Here is a 15359-nt window from a genome sequence, read left to right on the forward strand (position 1 = left end):
ATACAGGATTTAGTGCTGGTGGATTGGGGTTACTAGGGTAACATCAGCAGGTCTCACTGATGTGTGCAAGGACTCTGCTTTCACATGTCTGGAAGCAGACAATAACAGCAAAGTCATCGGGGTCAATGCTGAGAAACATCACGCATTGGAAAGGATTACAAAATAATAACAAAAGTCCAACTGCAGAGGTGGTTGCAGCCGTGAACACAATAATGACTAACCAGAGAAAAACTTTTCTTACTATCAAAGATAAATTCCAAGAAGCAGAATGCCTTGATGTCAGCCCAAGGGACATGTGAGTACAAGTATGAGAAAAATAAGAATAACAAAGGAAAGATGCAGTGGAGGAAGTTTTTGCTGTTGCCAGAAACCATTTGTGAGTGTTTCTGCAGTCCACCTCTTGGAGAGAGAAAAAGATTTCATGTAAGATTTCCTGTGAGAACTGCCCCATGGATTCTCAACCCTTGCTCCTCATCAGTTGTTCCTACATTTTGACTATATGGAGTTTGTGCAGGGAAAGAGCCCATGTTTCCTGGTTGAGGCTGTAACCACTCCAACCTTAGAAGATACTGAACACTCTGTGTTCAGCCATAACTCTTGGTCAGTTATTCTGTGGGTGTCACTTCAGTTAAGCGATATCTCAACTCTTGAATCAGTAGGGGAATGGAGGAATAGAGAGATGTCTCAGAGCATTTGAACCTTGTCCTTCACCCATTTGAGACATCGTGGAACAGATTTTTGTTGTAGCAAGGCTGCACATGGCATTCAACAGCCTAGTTCACAAAACACTTCCCAACAGCCTACAGCAAACTGCAGCATTCTAGAAAAGACCAACAGACACGTCTCCAGTTCATCACAGAAAGAAGAAGAAGCTGATGATAGCACATTCCTTTATTAGCAGAGATTTGTTTGGTAAAATTTCCAGAGAATCCTAGGAAATGGAAGGATCCAGAAGAGAGCTAATTCCCCCCTTAATTTTCCCTGTACCACTCCTCATACAGTCCCAGTCAACCTGTCTTGGTGAACATTTCCTCCTGACCTTAAATTTTGAGTCAGTTTATCCTTTACAACATGAGAAAGCAAACCAAACACAATACAGAGGATGTAATAAAGGGGGAGGAGGGGGAGATAGAATTACCATCCAAGGTATATAGGCGCAAAAAATGTGAAGTCCTTGGATTTTTAATATACTTGTAATGTCAAGGTGGTGCCATATGCCTGAAGATTAGAAAATTAGTAACTTGTATTTAAGGAAGATGGGATTTTGACACCTGTGAATTTCTTGGTCTATCAGATAGAATGTCAGCTTTGAGATTTTATTTGTGGGAAAGAATAGTAGCAGACAGAAAGGTAAATGGTATATACCAAAGTCAGTGGAGAGTAGATTAATTCAATGTCTTTCTTTGTTAAAAATAACTGATTTTCTAGACAAGGGACATGCAGAAAGTAATTCTAGACTTCAGCAAAGCATTTGACATGAGAAATTGTTAGTTGAGAGTGGAAGAGAGAGAAATTAGCAGAGGAATCATAAACGAGAGAGAATTGGCTGATGCAGACGTTAGTGCCTACATACTCTGCTGAAAGGGGAAGCTGGGCCTAAGGGAGGTCATGAGCAGAGTTTTCTGAGTCTAGTCTTTTGATTAATGCTTGCAGTAATGACCTGGACACAGAAGGTAGGAATATGCTAACGAAATGTGCTGAAGCCACAGAGGGAAGGTGGTGTCATTGCAAATGATGGAAATATCATGCAGTAAGAATAAGAAGAACTAGATTATTTGACTAATACAGGCAGCAAGAACTGTAGTAGTAGGTTTTGGAGACTAACAGTAGGACTTTTGTAAAATGAGAATGCTTTAGTAGGAAACGAGAGGTGGCATCCCTTTCTTTGGGTATCTAAATTGGCTATGAATTACCAGTGTGTAGTGTATCACTATGAAAGGAAAAGTGATACCAGATGTATGAGGTGAAGGATTTCCAGCAGATAATAGGGAAACATGGCACTGAAGTATGGTAGAAATGGAAAAGATTGTGTGGAATGGGTAGAAATGTATAATATGCATAGGGGTTTGGATGGAATGAATTGTTGGGGACTCCTGGTGTTTGACTACATGGGCAGAGTTTTACCCAGCCTTGATGATACAAGCCAAATGATGTTCCAATGTTATTTCTGTACAAAAGCTTCCATTTCCTATTTTCTCTGCACTGGCTCTGGTCTTTAAATACATAATGAACGTTGTTGCTGCAGCGGTTGAGTGGGAGTGAAGAGTGGTGAAGAAGGTACAGGTTGCAAATGGGGATGCATACTTGACAGAATGGAAGGTGAGGAGAGGACAAGTGCAGAAACAGCCCAGTGAATAGAGGTAAAAGAAGGATGGGTAAGCGGGTAGTGAACAACTGCGTGTGCTGAGAGGGAGGGAGGAATGAACAATGTGTGAAGGATTACCAGGTGATAGGGGAGGCAGAAATAGACGGATTTATATCTATATTGATACTAATATTGATACAGATGTCTAAATATCTGTGTAAATATAGATGTCTAGATACCTCTATCTAGATACAGATAAATATCAATGCATATATATGCTTTCTCTGTATATGTGTATATATACATATATGCTGTATATGGTATGATGTGATATGTATATCTCATGTTGTATATACACACACATGCATATGTGTATATGGTTAGGCGCAAGAATTGCTCACCTGCTATAGAATGCAGGAAGCACTTGTCTGAGATTACTGCCCATTTTAAGTATGATCTGGGCAGCTGTGGCGATGTCTCAGGGCCTCTCCTGTGGTATTTCCCTTGGGCACTGAGCCTTGGCACCGCAGTGAAGGAGCCTGCCTGGCGTCCTCCACGGGAGGAGCTGCTGATGAATGCCGCTTTCCCCTTCCACAGCTGTGTGGTGGACGAGATGGACTTCTCAGGCATGGAGCTGGACGAAGCGCTACGGAAATTCCAGGCCCACATCCGTGTGCAGGGGGAGGCACAGAAAGTGGAGCGGCTAATTGAGGCTTTCAGGTAAGAGGGCTCACCCTGTAGCCCCACTGCTGCAACCAGGTGGAAGCAGAGAGCACACCCAAGGCAGAAAACATGCAGCATCCATGGAATGAATGGCCAGGGAGCTCCCTTCCAAAGAAAGTGATCATGGAGGGGCTTCTGAAGCACAGAGCAGTATGTGTCACTGCTGCGGCAGAGCCATGTCCTTGTCAGATGTTCAGTGGCATGAAGGGCACAAAGGGCCAGAGTGAGGCCAGTCCTGACATGCCTTCCAGCAAGGGACTCCCTCTTCATTGGTGGCTCACAGGAAGAGCAGCACTGGGGCTTGCAGGAGTGCTGGGTTGCTCCCTCAGTGTGTCCAGAGGAGTGCTTTGCCCTTAGCAAGCCAGGCTGGAGTAGACACCTCCTATATTACCCTTACATAGTGACACCAGCCTGAGTAGTCCTCTCTAGTCTCACTTGCTCTTTTGATTCCTGAGGACAAGAAGGCTGAAGTTTCAGTGACTTACTTCAGCCATTGGTGGGTAAATTTGCCTTCAGAGAACAGTCAGTTCCTTCTCATTTGTGTAAGAGGTGGAGTGAAAGGAGGAATTTGATCCATTTGTGATGAAGCCGTTGCCACCCTGGAACAGAGGACTCCCATGGTCCATGTTAAGTGTGTGCATCCCTCCTACTGCAGCCAAAGGTACTGCATGTGTAACCCAGATGTGGTCCAGCAGTTTCACAACCCGGACACCATCTTCATCTTGGCCTTTGCAATCATCCTCCTCAATACGGACATGTACAGCCCCAACATCAAGCCTGACAGGAAGATGATGCTGGAGGACTTCATTCGCAATCTGAGAGGTGAGGGTCCTACTTTGATTATTTTTTGCACTCTTGCTGCTCTAAATTCTGCCTAGGTGAAGACAGCAAAAAACTAGTGGAGCTGCCTTTCGCCAGGGCTGCTGCTCCCTGTGAGCCAGACACGGAGGGCCCTTGGAGATGTCTTCTAGGATGCTGTGGAAGGGAAAAATCTAAGCTTTGTCTTCTGCAGAAAGCTGTCCAACCTTTTCAAAACCCAACTATTTTCCTTGAGAGATGGTTTCATCTTTTAATAGATCTCACTGCTTGGAAGCAATCAATTGTATTACATTATCCTGTTGTTCAGTTCCATCCTTCACAGACCCTGCTGGATTGTGCTAAACAAGCCCTTCCCCTCCTTGCTGCTTTGAATATATGAACACATTTTCCTTCTATTCAGGCTAAATCTTCCCCTTCTTAATTGCTTGCAATTACTTATAGTAACTGTAGGCTTGACAGAGTTCATGCATACATTACCTCTTCGCAATTTCTGATACATCAGTTCCCCGAATCAATTTTCTTCTGTTTTTCAAGGTCGGTCTTTCCCATCTTGGTAATAGGTTGCTAAAAGCACTTTCTCAGATGTGGTCACAACATACTCGTATATAGAATCAGTGCCTCCTCCTTATTTTCAGATCTGCTAATGCAGCTTAGTATTGTTTGGCCTTTTTGACATCATGTCTAGACAATTTCTTGTCTAATTTCCCAGCCATGTTCACTCCTAGGTCAGCCATCTTCCAAGAGTCTCTTACTGCACATCTGCAATTCAGATGAAGCTCCCTCAAAGTTTTTCCAGTGTAAATCCCTGTCTAGATTTTGAACTTCTGTGGGTTCTTTTGACTTGTTTCTTTGTCCTGACTGCTGTTCAGAAAGTGTCATCTCAGCCTCCTACACCTTCCCCAATTTGTCATCTGCTTCAGACTGTTATAACGTGACACTGAGGCCCTCTTTCAAGTTATTTCCTGAGATACCGAATGGGGCTGATACCTGCCATCATCCCTTTTGGTATCACAGCTGATTGATAGCACCAACTGAAAAGGGATTTTATGTTAACTTAATGCTTAGAGTTGCTTGAAAATCTGCCAGTTCACATCACAATGAATTCAGCCAACATGAGAACCACTCATTTCCAGTGTGTAACACACCACAACTCACTAGAGCAAGTGAATGTCACCCCATTACAGACAAGGGGAGACAGTTCATTCCAGACTCACCTGCAGGCCAATGCCCAGGTCAGTAACTTCACCAGTCTGTTTGAAAAAAGAGAATATTCAGTCTACATTGACAAGGACGTGGATGTGGGAGCCAGGAGATGACAATGCCTCTCCATTCCTCAGTAGTTCCTCACCTGCATCATTCAGGGTAGTACATCTCAGACCAGGGAGCTGGAGGGAAAGCAAAGAAAATCAATATAAAATGACTGAAGGAATTAAGTTCAGAGGAAAGACTGGCAGTTTAATTTGTGGTGTTAGGCTCAGGGAAGGACGAAAGAAAACTTTTATGCTCGGCTCTGCAAGGGTCAGACAGTAAAATTTGGAGAGTCATCTATGGAGATGTAAAAGAGGAAAGGGACAGGGCCAAGACAGAGATATCACAGTAACAGGAAAGTATGACTTTTAGGAGACATAACAGAAAGAAGATGGTGGAGGCCACCAGGCAAAAAGGAGAGTTGACACTTGCATTGGCAGGAGGAGCAGCTGGATCCCATCATACATCTTCTCCACATCTAGCACTTCTGATGATATGAAATCAATGCAGTGGTTGCTGCTGAGTGCCTCGAGATATATGAATGTGAAATTGTGGCTATAAAACCTTAGGGAACACATGGAAAGGAGCCATCATGCAGAGCAATGGAATAATGAAATCTTCTGCATTGGCCTTAGAGATGTCAGTCTCTCCTGCTGATGCGTTAGGTGTGCTAAAGCAAGAAAGAAGACAGCCTAAAGCGAAATACTGCTCTTTCCCTTCAGCCTTCTCAGCACTTCACAGTGCAGAGGCAGTAGTTGCCTGTCAGGGACCACTGGTTCTTCCCTTTCCTTTTCTCCCTACCTAGCCTGCCCAACATTTTCTGTGTTTGGCAGGGGTGGATGATGGTGCTGACATCCCACGGGAGCTGGTGGTGGGGATATATGAGAGGATCCAGCAGAAGGAGCTAAAATCCAATGAGGACCACGTGACTTATGTCACCAAAGTGGAGAAGTCCATAGTTGGAATGAAAACGGTGAGCACCTATAACCCCGCTGGCACCCACTCACCCCTCTCACCCCCACATTCCTCAACTGGCCCTCTTTTCTGCTTTTTTCCTCTATGCCCCTACTCCTCTTCTGTAATTCTTTCCTGACTTGTCTCAATGAATTAACTCCTTTTTCTCCAAACACCTTCTTCCTTGCTATCTTATTCTTTCATAATTTTGGGGGATCTCCTTGGCCAGAGTTTACAGTATCCGGTGTGGTAATTGTTTGCCCAAGAATTTCATTTCAGGTCCTGCCTGCCAATGCAGGTCCTGCCTGCCAATGCTCCAGTGATAGCTCTGCAGTGTTTCAAACTTTCAAGCCTTGAGAGAGTGTAGGAAGTGGAAGGCAAAGTGAGAGAAAGTAATTTCACCCATCTGTCTCTAATGAGTTCCTTAAGGATTGTTGGAGTTAAGAGACCTACATATGTAGAGACAGCTTCTTTAGTATTAACCGATCTGTAATGCAAAAACATGCATGCTGTTTACCCAGAATAATTTCTCAAAGCTCAGGAAACCTGCAGATGTCCAGTGCAGTGAGAGAGGATGAGCAGTCACATAGTGACTGGAAGCCAGAGTTATATGAAGATAGCATGTGTGAGCAAGAGTGTTGCCTGTCCCACTCCTCTGATTTATGCAGATCACAAAGGCATAGTGCTCTCTGTTATTGCACCAGCAGGAAAAGTGGTGGTGAGGAGTGGTGGTGAGGAGACAATCTGAGTAGGCAGAGTGGGCAGAATTGGCTTATGCTACTGTCACTGGGCAGGCTTGTGCAGGCTGAGGGTGGGAGAGATCCGCAGTGGTACTTCCCTCAGCCTCTGCATGCTCTTGTGGGTCTTCTGCAGGTTCTGTCTGTACCCCATCGCCGGCTGGTCTGCTGCAGCCGCTTGTACGAAGTGACTGATGTGAACAAAGTGCAGAAGCAGGCAGCTCACCAGAGGGAAGTTTTTCTCTTCAATGACCTGCTGGTGGTGAGTGTGCTCTGGCAATTAGACACTGCCGTGAAAAAACTTGCCTTGATTTCTATAAAGAAATCTAAAACCAGTCCATAGTATCCTTTTCCCCCCTGTTCTAAGGACAGATCATCTCCTGGTCCATCAACATTGTGAGACACATTTCTGGATCTTTCACTGTTAAAAGCCTACCAAATCTAAAACTCCTCTAACAGTTGAAAAAACAAACTGCCACATCCCACAGCCATCCAAGCGATGCCATTGCTCTCTCTCATGCCTTTGCCAGCAGGGAGTTTCATTTCGTGAAAAGGAGGTTCATTTCATGAAAGGGAGGTTCATTTCTTTGTCTGTTTGTACTATAGTAGACGGAGCCCTCCCATGCACTTTAAATCTTTCCTGCCAGACACTTTAAAACCACTGCCTTCTAACATTGCAAAGGCTGTAGGAGAGTACATATTACTTACTGGAGCCCCAAATGTGTGTAGTGCTTTTAAAAGTGTCCTGCTTCAGCAGCCTCGCAACTGAGTTCCGACAGGTACAAGGGAGGGCAGAGGTACTATGAGACTGGGAGGGGACCAAACAAGATGGAAGTTCTGCTGAATTTAATGGCAAAACGAAACTCTGGATGTTGCAAGTGCAAGGCTAAAACCAAACTCTTTTGTAGGAGCAGAGGACAAGAGAGGTTTCCCCACCTATTCCTCTGTACCCATTTGTACAGTTGTGGACCTGAGGAGAGGGTCTGCTCCTTGCCATCCCTTTACTCCATGGGATGAATCAGATCCATAAGAACTAGTGCTGAGGGAGTGAGGGCAGCGCAGCATTCACATATGCTCTTGTTCCCAGCTCTAAGGTATTTCTGACAGACTTCCCTTCACCTTTTGATCTGGCCCTGGGTGAAGAGAATTACCCTTGCAAAGTCAGAAATGTGGGCATAAAAAGCCAGCACCCCTGGGAGACAGAGAGCTGAGCAGGCCCCAGGGCTATGCATACAGAATTTCAGAAGTGGTGTTACTAGTGCAGCATGCCAGTCAGCTTCCTGGGCAAAGAGCCTGTCAGTCACCAAGTGTTATTCCCATGTACAGTTAACAGAGCTTGCAAAAAGCTTTTTTGAGAAGTTTGCATTGTTCTTGCCTCACTGTTCCCCAGCACCCTGCCCAGTGATGCATCTCTCCCTCCAACAGATCCTCAAGCTTTGCCCCAAGAAGAAAAGCTCCTCAACCTACACATTTTGCAAGTCAGTCGGCCTGCTAGGGATGCAGTTCCATCTCTTTGAGAATGAATGTAAGTCCATTGTTCCTTGGTTGCCTGAAGGGGGTTTGGCAGGGAAAAGGAGAGGGAGAGAGGGGGCTGTGTCACCCAGTGTGAATTTGCATCAGAAGAGAAATTCCATCAGGGTTAAAAGTGGAGGGGAGAAAACTGAGCCTGAGGAGATCCCTGTGCAGGTACAGTGTGATGAGAAGAGGCTTCTGGTACCTCTCACTAGGTCTGAGTACCTGCAGAAGGGCTGAAAATAAGCTCATTGAAGGATCTGGCTTGTCATGGTGGCAGGGAGAGATCATGGGGAGGAATGAAGGAACCAATTCCCAAATACATCTTACTGAGCTCTCAGGATCCAACTGTAGGTGGAGAACCTTGTTGACAAAACTGTTGCCAGCTTTAGCCCCTCTCCCCTCATGCCCAAAGTCATAACTCCCACCTCTGCCTTTGACATTGATAAAGGCTCAGGTGCTGCTGCTGCGTCCCTGCACTGTGCCATGCTGTGCGGTGCTGAAAGCTTCCCAAGACAGAAGCAGAGCCCTTGGAACAGCACCCACCAAAGCATGGCGAGAGGCCAGCCCTAGTCAGCCTGACCTTGATGGTCTGGGAATAGAGCCATGATGTGTCATGATTGAGGCTGGTTGTGCAGTGGAGGATTTCCAGAAACTGGATTCCTGCTGGCGCAGGCAGAGAGGCTGCACAGCAGTCCCAGGCAAGCATAGCTGATGTCCACTGGGGTTTTTGTGAGCACCTGCTGAACATGCTGCAAGGAAGGAAGACTGTAGCAGCACTGTGGCTATACCAAGTTCTTTACATTCTCCTTCTACCCTATTGGCCACATGAGTCACTATCTCAACACCCTACCCTCTGCAGCATGCAGAGACTTTCATATCCGTGTATGTACAAAAGTGTCATTCATAACTGAGCAACCCCAGGAGGCATTATCAGAGCTGGGATCAGCTTTCAGGGGTATCGTGACTATCCTGAGAGTGCCCAAGGATCTTCTGGCAAAGGCGTCCTGTTGTGGATCCTCTGAAGAGACAGAAAGCACATGTCCTAAGGAGCTTGTGATCTGAACAGATGAGACAGACACAGGGTAGGAAAAAGGGCCTGGGACACTAACTGGGGGACCTGAGGGCTGGCAGCAAATAGCAGGTTGGTCCTTTTACTTGTTTGGTAAAAACTGAAAAAGGAAGCTGGTGAGGAAAGCAGGCAGATGCAGGAGCAGTGGAGGAGAAGAGGAAGCGAGACAGGGGAAGAGAGAAATTAGATGTAGAGAAAAGTGAGAGGAAAGAAGAAAGGAGATTGAAAACACTGGCCATTGAGCAAAAGGTAGAGAAAGACCAGTCACAAGTATAGCAAGTTCTCTGCACGCTTTCCTTCTCCTGCTTCTGTTGGCTGAATCTCCAGCCCTCACTTCCTTGCACCCAACCTGATCTTTAAAACATAAGGCCTTTTGTCATGATATTTTCACTCTCTGGGCATGTCCTTTCATTTACATTCCCGTGTGTTTTGCCTGTTGGGGAGTACTAAGTGGAGACCTACAAGTCCACATCTTTCTCTTTACTATTCTCTCTGCACAGAACAATGAGCTCTCCACTCCTGCTGTGCTAAGACCTCTGCCATGTTCTTTGCTGATGGAAATAGAGACTGGGGAGAAGTCCTGCTGCTGTGGATGTTGATGGCTGTTCTGGCTTTGACTCCAGGAGCCAACCTCTCCTGCTGCTTCTTCCACAGGAGAAAAAGTGTTATTGGCCTTTTATATATACTTTTTACTCCTCCACAGATTCAGAAGGGCTTTACAGTCCTACCTTGTGCTCAGGTTCCAAGAGCCAGTGTTGCAGTAAATGTAACAAAGAGCTAGGGTTTCCAGGTTTTGGCAGTGTTGTGGTGCTGGTGGGACTTGACTTGCTGCTGCAGCTTGGCCATTCTGTACCCTTGGAGGGCTGCAATGCTGCAGGTGCCCACAGTCTGCAGTGTGACAAACTCTAGGTGTGCCATTCCTTTGGACTCATGTTGGAAACTCTGTCCTGCAGAGGTACCAAAGCAGCCACCTACTCCAGCAAGAATGCCTAACATCTCTTTGTTTTGTTGATATGCCTTCTTTACAGATTACCCCCATGGCATCACACTGGTGACTCCAGTTTCTGGCTCAGAGAAGAAACAGGTACTACACTTCTGTGCTCTGGGTGCTGAGGAAATGCAGAAGTTTGTGGAAGATCTGAAAGAGTCAATAGCAGAAGTGACAGAGCTGGAGCAGATACGAATTGAATGTAAGGACCTCTGATACTATTCACACTCCAATGTCATCACACTGCATGTGTCTACAAGGGAGAAAGGATAAAGGAAATGGGGTTTTGGGGGAGCAGGGGGAAAGAGGATGAGTAGCACAAGTCTTCACAGGATTGTTCTTGCGTTCAGCATTAGGGTGAAAAAGCAGTCAGGCTCTGTGACCACTCACCAGCAGGAGAAATGGAAGAACTTAACTACTTATGATGCCTATGAAACAGGGTGTATGATACAGTGGCCTGGAATAGTGAAGCTTAGACTGTCAGACCCAGAAGACTCTTCTCTGTCTCATACTCCTTTGACTGTGCAAATATGATCTGTAGGTAGCTGGGAAGTACAGGACAAGTCTGATAGCCTTAGCAGAATCGTCCTTCATTCCAGGAATGTCTAGGGGACAACCAGTCGGTACCATGTCCCTCCGTGGTTTCTCTTACACAAACTAAATGTCCGTGTAGCCTTTGATGGCCTTCCCATGTATAAACTAATAAACCAAAGTAGCTCAGCATCAGTGGTCCCCTCCTGTGCAGCAATAACCTATTCTGTATAAATGCAGGTCATACATAGAAGGTCATGTGGAGATATAGAAGTTCCTCCACGTGTCAGCTCCTCTCCCATTTCTGTTTTTTCCTCGGCTGTTCCTCTCTCCCTACCTTCTTGACACTCCCTTGTCATTTTTTTGCCTCGATTCTTGCTGAATTCCCATATTGCTCCTTCAATAGGCCAGTGTCCTTCTCTCCATCCCTCTCCTCATTCGCTTCCATATGTCTGTCTTGCAGGGGAGCTAGAGAAACAGCAAGGGGCAAAAACTCTCTCGTTAAGGACCAACGGAGCCCAGATGGAGCTGCAGTCTAAGCAAGGCTCTCCAACAGGTGAGAGGACACCCAGCTTCTCTTGGTTAAGCAGTGCTGCCTTTGCAAATGTGTTCTCGTTGATTCCTGCGAGAATAACTGCAAAAAGAAATGTTCAGTTTTGTATCCTTTAGCCTTGGGCGAATAGTGGAAATCTGAGAATATATGCATTCTTCAAATACCCTAGAAAAGCCATTAAAGTCTCATTACTCAGTCTGTAGCTGTAACATCTAGCAAAGAGGCATTACTGATGGAGCACAGGTAACTGCTGGAGAACCTGGCCCACTTTTTCTTCCCTGAACTGATGCAGCACAGTAACTGCACTATCAACTTCCTCCAGCCTCTTCACCACCACTTTGTACCAGGCTCTTTGTATCAAAGGCTTTGTGTCCTTTCATGCCTTGGCTTTTATGCCAGCAAAAATCAAATGCGGAGGTGAGTGGATACCAACTCACTAGCATGGCGCTGAGATCAGGAGCTAAGGATAGGATCCCGATGGGGCCTCCCCCTACTCCACTAAGCAGCTATCAGGTTGCAAGAGGGTCTGGATTTGTTCTTGCAGTCAAGAGTCTTGTTTGGCCCTGCACCTCTCCTTTATCTTTCCAGTCCACAGTATGAGGGCCAGCTCTTGACTAGAGGTACGTGCCTCATGAGTGAGATCTTTTGTTTTATTTCAAAGGCAAGAAGGATTTGGGGGAGAAGGTCTCGGACAGCACAGTGGAGGTAAGTAGAGTGCAGAGCAGCTGAGGTAAGTAATTCTCTCTCACTTCAGCTCTTCTCACATTCTCTGTTGTTTCTTTTCTCAGGTTTTAATCAATGCCTCCCCAGCCAGACTGACAATTTTACCAATTTCCAGAGATACAATTAAAAGTTACTGCTAGGACGGGTAATACAACTTTCAAATCCAAACTAAACTTCAAAGCATTTTCAATCCGTTTTTATAACTGTAACATCCCTCATGGACCAAGCTCCCAAACGCTGTAGACTAACCCACCCCACTGCTTATGGGGCGACTCAGAACCCCACTAAAGACTTCCCTGACATGCTAACTCCATGCAGCATCACATGCAAATTCCCCGCAGCCCAGCTTTCCTGCACAATCTCTGCAGCTGTGTCTCTCCATCCCCCATTGAAGGGGATTAAGCATGGCCTTTGTATAGCAGAGACTTTCCCTAGAGCTTCACCTTCCTAGGTAGGGAGCTTGGCTGTCCTGTCTACATCTATCTTTGCAGGGATGTCTAGCATCTAGTGGGTTGCCTGTTTCTTCACAGGCACCCATACTCCCACTGCCTGTGAGGAAACAGGAAAATGCGATCTTCACACTGAAAAATCTTATCTACTACTTCCTACTCTCTCCCTGTATGGAATATTTCCATTGTCCTGAATTTGCCCTTTTCCAGGGTAGTTCTTTCCCCTCTTGTCATAGTATATTTACTTAAAAAGTTCAGCTTCTCTGTGAGGAGTGGATGCTGCTTCTTTTCCCTGAAGAGCAACCAATTTCCCTGCAGACACCCCCTTCCTGGGGAAGATGCCTCTCCCAGCCAATTTCTTATTCCTATTGGGAGAGATGTTTCCTTGTGGAGAACAGCTTCCATGTATCCTAATGTCATTAGCACTTCATGGCCCAGCAATCAGTTTTTCCTACGGGACGTTCCACTGCCTGAATAAATATTGACACAATACTATGTCCTGCTGTACAGTGAGTGAGCAACCTCCATGCTTGAGTAGGGACAGACAGCTCATCCTTGTTCCAGCATGGTGGGAAGCTTGACCACTCCGCAGCTTCTCCTTCCCAGTCGTTTGCGCTGCTGCCAACCATGCCAGACCATCAGGGCCTCCCACTGTCCTATGTGCCCATCTGTACCCCTGCCTAGCTGGAAGTGCCATGCCAACCTGCAAGCACTTGTTTCCTACCCAGGGTTTTGTGCTTGACTGACATTCTGTTTTGAGCTGGCAACTTTGCTCTGGTTTGGGATCTCCATCAGCCCATGTCCTTGCCAGGAGAAACTATAACTTCATCCAGCATTTGGGAAGCACCGTTTTCCTGCTCTGCTTTCCCTCCTAGGGACCTCCAGTCCAGGCCAGCTCCTCCTTTTCAAACTGGACTCAGTGAGCTCCCTTTTTTGACTCCATTATCAGCATTCTCTCTATGGGGACCCTGATGACCTCCTGCTTCCCTTCCCCCTTTCAGCTGCCCAAGTAATACTCTGCCAGCAGAGAAGCATTTCCATTTCTTTGAGATTATCTAATCTGCTGCCATTTCATCATGAATTTCTTTTATCATTGTATGAGCTAGATGGGCATTTTTTCTTTCTTTTTTCTTTTTTTTTTGAAAATCATTTCCTTTCACTGACAAACCATCAAATGGATCAGAGAGAGCTGCTTTTTGCTAGACTATGTCAGATTTCTGCTTTTTCCTTTGTAAACAGATTAGCCAGTCATGTGGTGTACCTTCCTACTCAGAAAGGCAGGGAGCTGGGAAAGGCTTGAGTCTCTCTGTCTCTCTCTATCTCAGATTCAGCTGCCATCATTTTGCTGAAACGTACAACCTTGATTAGCTGAAACCTTGCTGTCTGGTTCCCCTCTCCTTTTTGCTGGTGGGGACAAGGGCATGACCTCTGAGGTCTGTTCATTACCATGAGAACTCACGGGTGGCTCCACTCCTAGAGTTGACTTGCGTTCCCTGTGCCGTTTGGATAATCAAAGTCACACTGCATTTGGGAATGCCAGCCCTGCCGCCTTTGACGTGATGGAAAGGACAGGGGCACTTAGGCCTAGATGGGGACAATGGGGCTACTGGAGGGAGCTGTGTAGCCAGGGGTTGTGCCTGTTGTGTTTTTTTGAGGGATGGAGGGTTTAATGCACGTGAGGCCGGCTGGTGGTGGGAGTGCAGGGCAGCCAGTAGCAGCAGATGGGAAAAGTCTTGTAACATTTAATGCTTCTTTGGCTGTTTCTAAACTAGGTGTCAATTCACAACAGGCTTCAAACGTACCAGCACAACTCCGCCCTGGGGCCCGAGAGTGGAATGCAGCCCAGCACGCGTCTTAACATGCCACGGGAGCGGCTGGAGACAGCACTGGTGCCCTCGCACCCCGCCTCGGCGGGGACACTTGTACAGTGCCAGCAGATTGTCAAAGTCATTGTCTTGGACAAGCCGTGCCTCGCTCGGATGGAGCCGGCCCTCAACCAGACTCTGACGCGCTACGTCACCTCCGATTCCTGCACCTCCACCCCCTGGCGCGGTGTGGGCAGTGGGCTCCCCGGGACCCCCATGAAGCTGGTCCATCAGCCTCCCCTCCCACCTCCACCACCTCCCTACAACCACCCCCACCAGTATTGCCCCCCCAGCTCCCTGCTTCAGAGGCGCAGGTACTCCAGTGGCTCACGCAGCCTCGTGTAGCCACAACACCAGCACCAAAACAGCACAGACTTCCCCGCGTCCCTTCCCCACCACCTCCCGGGAGCCCTTTCTGCCTACAGAGATCTAGTTTGTGATTTATTTTTTAGTAAAAGAAGAAGAAAAGAAAAGAAAAAAAAAAGCTGACTGACCTAACTCTTACCCTGTCTCCTCTCAAGATGATGCTAATTGTGAGGAGTCATCTATAGAAACCGCCAACCTACGTGCTCACACATCCTCACACCCTGCCAGCCCAGCTGGCCTCCCGTGCTCGTGCCGTCCCCATGTAGCACTTTGCTGCCCTGTTCCTGAGAGGCTTGATGACCTGCTGCTTTGTAGGCACTGTGTCTTCCGTTTGCTACTCCTCGACTCCTTCCCCACCTTGCATTTACCTGGCTATAGGTTTGTACCCACCCCAAAACTTTGCCAGCCTCAGAGAGAAATGGACTCACCCATGCCAAGGACCGACCTTGGGACACTCCCGGGGGTGGAGTTCCCCTTGCCACCGCTGCTGCTGCCTGCTAAGCTGGAGCTGAGA

At 46.8% G+C, this 15359-nt stretch overlaps 1 protein-coding gene across 2 annotated transcripts in view; it reads left to right on the forward strand.

Moving 5' to 3' along the window:
* The window catches only part of IQSEC3 (IQ motif and Sec7 domain ArfGEF 3), a 100462-nt gene extending 85638 nt beyond the window's left edge, over window positions 1-14824 (forward strand). The window contains exons 6-14 of one of the 2 annotated variants that reach the window (XM_086610434.1): window positions 2903-3025; window positions 3684-3850; window positions 5929-6068; window positions 6923-7048; window positions 8212-8311; window positions 10399-10560; window positions 11353-11445; window positions 12104-12147; window positions 14387-14824. In XM_086610434.1, coding sequence (XP_086466560.1) covers window positions 2903-3025; window positions 3684-3850; window positions 5929-6068; window positions 6923-7048; window positions 8212-8311; window positions 10399-10560; window positions 11353-11445; window positions 12104-12147; window positions 14387-14824 — 1393 coding nt within the window. Of the gene's footprint in view, window positions 1-2902; window positions 3026-3683; window positions 3851-5928; window positions 6069-6922; window positions 7049-8211; window positions 8312-10398; window positions 10561-11352; window positions 11446-12103; window positions 12148-12230; window positions 12306-14386 lie in introns of those variants that run through there. The other variant, XM_009992716.1, reaches the window with a different exon arrangement.
* Window positions 14825-15359: the final 535 nt, after the last annotated feature.

This window comes from Tauraco erythrolophus, chromosome 4 (assembly GCF_009769465.1).
Source record: "Tauraco erythrolophus isolate bTauEry1 chromosome 4, bTauEry1.pri, whole genome shotgun sequence".
In the NCBI taxonomy this organism is placed as follows: Eukaryota; Metazoa; Chordata; class Aves; order Musophagiformes; family Musophagidae; genus Tauraco; species Tauraco erythrolophus.